General features: G+C 44.0%; 1 protein-coding gene across 1 annotated transcript; it reads right to left on the reverse strand.

Moving 5' to 3' along the window:
- Nucleotides 1-3,815: 3,815 nt before the first annotated feature.
- LOC105557444 (RNA-directed DNA polymerase from mobile element jockey-like) lies at nt 3,816-5,897 on the reverse strand. The gene has a single exon (XM_012004689.1). It carries the CDS (start codon nt 5,895-5,897, stop codon nt 3,816-3,818), a length of 2,082 nt encoding a protein of 693 aa, XP_011860079.1.
- Between the last annotated feature and the right edge of the window lie 187 nt (nt 5,898-6,084).

A 6,084-nucleotide genomic window follows, 5' to 3' on the forward strand; every position in this document is an offset into this window, starting at 1 on the left:
GCGCAAGAGCCTGAGCGAGATATAGAGGGAGAGAGAGAGGGGGAGAGAGAGAGAGAGAGAGAGAGAGAGAGAGAGAGAGAGAGAGAGAGAGAGGCGATAAACCGATCAAGAATATTAAACGTCGTGAACGGAAAAGAAAGATCAACCATGAGTTTGATGATCATGAAAAATCCTAGTATTAAATGGAATTTACATATTTGAATTAATAAAATATTTAATTTATATAATATATTTGTAAAATCTTTAATGTTTGTACAATAAAAATTATAATCTTTATTATAACTTTGTGCCTAAATTTCATTATATCTGTCGCTTAAAAGAGAGAGCACAAGAATGAACTTGTTTATGCAAGAGTGCGCGCTATTGCGCAAGAGCCTGAGCGAGATATAGAGGGAGAGAGAGGGGGAGAGAGAGAGAGAGAGAGAGAGAGAGAGAGAGAGAGAGAGAGAGAGAGAGAGAGAGAGAGAGAGAGAGAGGTTGCGATATATAATATATATATATATATATATATATATTCGAAATTGAAAATTAATTCTCTCTCCGTACATCACATATATGAAACTAGCAATTTTAAACAAAAACTAAGTTTATTATAGCCTTTTGGAAAGCTATATATATATATATATATATATGTGCACAAAGCATATTTTGGGATATGCCTATTTTATTCGTTTAATTAGTGCTGTGGAACTTCATATACTACGTGCAACTGCAAAATTTATTTATAGAGCAATAAGTAAAGAAAAATTTAAAATTTTATAGTCATTGCATACTTTGAGATTTTTTGAACAAAGGCATTGAATGGAGACTGTCTCCAAATTATATAATTGACATATGACTGACATGTCCCCAACGTAAACATTTTATACCAATATTCTTTGTCACCATAATAAACATTTTATACCACTTTTCCTGAAATATATTATATACAGTTTCCACACCAATTTCTTTTGTTAAACATATTTTAAATTGATATTTTTATAAATTAAATTAATACTTGTCAGAAAGAATTATTATTTCAAGTTTTATACACAGGTTATTAGATTCCACTCTGACCAAATAAAAATTATAGTAGATTGAATCAAACTTGTTAGATAGGAGGAAAGATATAAAATTTAGAGACCATCATTTTTCTCGAAAACTATTACTTGTACATTTTGTATATGATTCGTAAAATTATGTTTTATTTAATCAACTTTGTATGCATATAACTTTTTAACGAACTACGAGCGACGGCTAAAACCTCTTCAAGGTCACTCAGGAGGGCGACCTTGACAACATATGTCAAGGTCAAGGTCATCGGGGTTGGCTCCCTTCATCGATATATTTACCGGCATACAGACTAATTGAGAAATTTAAAGGTTTATTTGCGAGATTTGGTTTGCCATTACATTGTGTTACAGATGGAGGACCACAATTTAGAAGTGTAGAATTTCACGAATTTCTGATAAAAAAATGGAGTAAAACATACTTATTCGCCTCCACACTATCCGGCAACTAACGGGGCCGCTGAAAATTTTGTGCAAACATTTAAAGATAAAGTCACTAAAATCGTTCAAGGGGGAGAGACGCTGTCTCTCAAGGGGACACAGCTGTTGATATGTTTTTGTACGATTATCGTAGTATCGAGCATTGTACTACACGTAGGAGTCCAGCATTCTTGATGTATGGTCGCGAGTCGAGAACCCGTTTTGATCTTTTGAAGCCGAACGTAGCTGAAACTGTTGAAGATAAGCAACGTGCACAGATCGGTAATAGGGCTGGTAAACGCAAAATAGAGATAGCTGTAGGCGATGACGTTATGGTAAATGATTACAGTGTAAGAGCCGATAAACGAACGGCCGGTAAAATTGTGAAACAAACTTCGCCATCTACATATGTGTACGAACCGATAAAAATGTAATTCAAAAGCGTCATGTTGATCAAATAATTAAAGGTAAAGCGGATGAGCCGACTTTGCGCCGCTCTCCACGTCTCAACAGAATTCGAATTAAAACGGCGGGAGAGTTGTAATGTATTGAAATATGTGACATCGCGGAGTCACGTGCTATGTACGTATTGGCGCGGCTGTAGCGCTAAGCGGCGACGCCGACTGCGAACCAGTGTCGTATCAGCCAGCATCTAAGCTAGACCTCGCTCCTACGAGCCATGTATATATCTTTATAATAAATACTGTCAATAAGCATCTACGACTCCTGATATATTAGCACCGGACACCACCGCTTGGTAACGAGGTCTCGGATAGCAACGATTGTTTTAGAATCGGTTGTTTTTCGTATCGAGGTTTGAGTGTCGTGACATCGCTTCCTTTGAAAATCGGTTCCGAATTCTCTGTACGAGGGATCAGAGATCCGACTGAAGACGACTGCAAACCGTGACGACTGCATTCCTTGGAGAGCGAACAGGAAATCGTGATATTTATCCACCGAAAAGGGGCAATCCCGTTGAACATAACTTCAGACTTTCGCCTATAAAAATTACAAGGTAAATTCAGGTCCTACTGTATTTACGCATAAACGCATATTGGCTTCGCCTTCGGGCTGACATTGGTTTCGCCTTCGGGCAAACCAAAGATTCGCCGCAAGACTAACGTTGTTCGTCAAAGGACGGGCTTGCTCCCTCCAAATGGCCGACATAGATTCGCCTAATGGCTGACAATTGAGTTTCTCCTATGGGAGGGGGAGGGGGAGGGGGAGAGAGAGAGAGAGAGAGAGAGAGAGAGAGAGAGAGACGTTTATTGGCGCCCTGGGACAAATTCCCTAAAGCGTAGAAACAAAAAGATACAGGAGTGTACTAGATTTAAAAGTATAGCATATTTTAACAAAAGTGGTTTAAAGAGAATAAAGAAAAAAGAAAAATTTGAGTGATGTGGTATGAGAATGAGTTGATATTAAGTGATGGATGAAGAGAGCGAGCAGTAATGAGAGGTATGTACAATGCGAGATGATGGGCGCAAGAATACAGAAAACAGATCGAGGCGACTAAGCGGCGAAGTGACTCTGTTAGGCAGCAAGGTGAGAACGGAGCGAGAGCATAGACCGCAGCTAGAGAGGTCATGTTGGTGTGAGAAGACTATCGAGCAGGGCGGCAAAGAGTTCGTTTTTTAACGCGGGGAGAGTGACGGCGGTCCTTAAACTCTGTGAAAGGTCGTTCCAGAGATTTACAGAGTAACTCCTGTATGACCTCCTAAAGAGCTCGGTCCTGCACAAAGGGGTGCAGAGGAGATCGGAGGGCGCTCTTGTGTCCCGCTGAGAGGCAGCTCTTCTGTATGAAAACTCGCGGGCGAGCACCAGGGGAGCACCGGTGCGTAGGATTTGGAAAAGTAGACAACCAATGAAATATGTTCTTCTTTCCCTGATTTTGAGCCAATTGAGCTCGGTATAGTAGGGTGTTATGTGCTCCTCAATCCTGTACTGACAAATGAAACGTACACACGTATTCAGCGATCTCTGAAGCCTGGCATTTTGCACGCCAGTAATATCAATCAGGAGTACGCAGCAGTAGTCGAAATGAGGCAATACAAGTGTCTGGACGAGAGAGCGACGTACACATCTGGGGAAAAGATCCTTGCAGAGTTTCAGTTGATGTATTATGCAACTGACTTTCTTAACGATCTTGCTGACATGGCCCTCCCAGGAGAGGTTGCTCATTAACCGGACTCCCAGATAGTCAATGGAGTCGGAGAAAGGGACCTCCACACCGTTAACTCTTATGGCTGAAAGATCTTCAGCGAGGATGGAGTTGAGGTATCTCGCAGTACCGAAAATTACAGCCTTGGACTTTCCGGGATTGAGTCTCAGCTTGCTTTCCAAGGTTCAAAAGATGATCCGCTCAATGTCTTCATTGATCAAGAGAATAGAGTTATGGATGTCATTAGGTTCACTGTGTAGATAGATTTGCAGGTCGTCGGCGTAGAAATTGTATTTACAGTGCTGAAGAACATGCCTGAAGTCGGAGAGGAACAATGAAAAAAGAAGTGGTCCCAAAACGGAGCCCTGAGGCACTCCGCTTCCCATCTCTATGAAGAAAGACACTTTGCCACTCGAGGTATCTCTCACTGCTTGACATCTGTCGGAAAGGTATGAGCCGAGCCAGTGCAGAACAGAGTTTGAAAAGCCGAGGGCTGCCAGTTTGGTGATAAGCAGTCTGTGAGAGACGCAGTCGAAGGCCTTGCTGAAGTCGAAGAAGACGGATACTGTGACCATCCTTTTGTCAGCGGCAGATCTCACGTCGTCCAGCACCCTGATCAGCGCGGTCTGAGTGGAGAAACCACGCTTGTAGGCAGACTGGAACGGATCAAGACGATCCAGGCGCTCCAAGTATGCTGTGATCTGCCTGGCCGCGATCTTCTCAAGGACCTTAGAGATGCTGCATAAAATGGAAATAGGCCTGTAATGTTGAGGAGCCTCAGGTACCTGAACCTTGGGCAGAGGCACAACCAGCGCACGTTTCCACAAAGTCGGAAAGGTGTTGAGCGTGAAAGAGGACTCGAAGATGTGTAGCATTTCAGGCAGAAGACAGGGAAGAGCGATACGCAGTAGTCGGCTAGGGAGTCCGTCGATGCCCCTAGCCCGAGAGCTCGCGCCAGAGAGTGCGGAAACAACCTCCTCAGGTGTCACGCCGCTCCAGAAGAACTTGTCCTCGTCCAGGCCCGCGCCACCAATACAGGGCAACACAGAGTCAAGAGCCTCCCCTCGGTCGCCAGTGGAGAAGAAATATAAATTAAGCTCCTCAGTTGAGCATGGTAGTGGTCTTGCTGAGTTCTTAGATTTGATGATACCCAGGTGTCTCAGCTCGTTCCATGCAGTGCCAGGGTCGTTACAATTGCTGAAGAAGTTGGTGAAGTAGCTCTTCTTAGCATTCCTAACGAGGATCTGGACCTCATTCCTGAGATCCTTGAACAAGCTGTGTAGTCGGTCGCATTTATGTCTTCTCCACTGTCTTCTGACCCTGTCCCTCTCGCGCATCCTGCGTTTGATGTCCTCGCTGAGCCAGGGTGCCGGAAGCTTGCGGGACCTGATGAGGCGCTCATGTGCGCTCAAGTCGAAGCTCTCCAAGAGGAAGGAGTTGAAGAGTTCGACCTTATGATCGACGCTATCGACCTCATAGAACCTGTTCCAGTTCTTCGCCAGTAGGTCCCTGGTGAACTCCCCGACGTCAAAGGTCCGAAAATCTCTTGCCCAAATGTCCTTGGCCTGAGTTCGATCGACCTTGATTTTGTAGGTGATGTGTATAAGATCGTGCGAGGAGAGGAAGCTCACATCGTGCTGTCCGTAGCTGACGACCTTGTCAGAGTCGTCGACAATACAAAGGTCCAACCACGTGGAGGATGACCTGGTATGGTGGGTGTTGGTATACGGTATCAAGTACAAACTGGCGCAGTCCACGAAGTCCAGGACCCGCCCGGTATCGAAGGAGGCCGTAGAGAGGTCAGCGTTGAAGTCGCCGAAGATGACAGAGTGCGAGTAAAGAACGCTAAGATCTCGGAAGGTATCAAAGAGTTCCTGTAGATTGCCACAGTGAGGTGGGCGGTAGACCACTGCAAGAAGGAGTTTGGCTGAGTTCTTGAAGTGGATCTCGGCCAGCAGGAATTCTGGGTTGTGGCAGTAATTCTCAGCGGAGCATTTCAGGATCTTACTCCTCAAGGGCTCCCGCAGATAGAAGGCCACTCCCCCCCCTCCGCGGCCCACGCGGTCCCATCTGTGGAGCTGGTAGCCATCGAGATTCACGAAATCATTCGTGACCTCGGGACGCAACCAGGTCTCGGACAGACAAATTATGTGATATCCAGAGTACCTGAAGAAAGTCCTAAACTCGTCCAGGTGCGCAACTAGAAACTGGCAATTTACATGGCAAACTTTGAGGTTGTCAATGATCAGAGTTCTGTTATTCGCCATAATTAATTAATTTGATTTTGTCCAGGACTCTCTTTTGCAATATACAGGGTGGGCCATTTTAATTTATACAGTCGATTTTTTAAAAAACTAAAAGAGATATGAAAAAATGTTTGTCTGAAACATTTTTTCATATCTCTTTTAGTTTTTTAAAAAATCGACTGTATAAATTAAAATGGCCCACCCTGTA

The sequence above is a fragment of the Vollenhovia emeryi genome, unplaced genomic scaffold (genome assembly GCF_000949405.1).
Source record: "Vollenhovia emeryi isolate VEMERY1.0 unplaced genomic scaffold, V.emery_V1.0 DF939485.1, whole genome shotgun sequence".
NCBI classification, from domain to species: Eukaryota; Metazoa; Arthropoda; class Insecta; order Hymenoptera; family Formicidae; genus Vollenhovia; species Vollenhovia emeryi.

Bases quoted from the DNA above. Each gene is read 5' to 3' on its own strand.
- LOC105557444 (XM_012004689.1), bottom strand. From the start codon at position 5,897: ATGGCGAATAACAGAACTCTGATCATTGACAACCTCAAAGTTTGCCAT.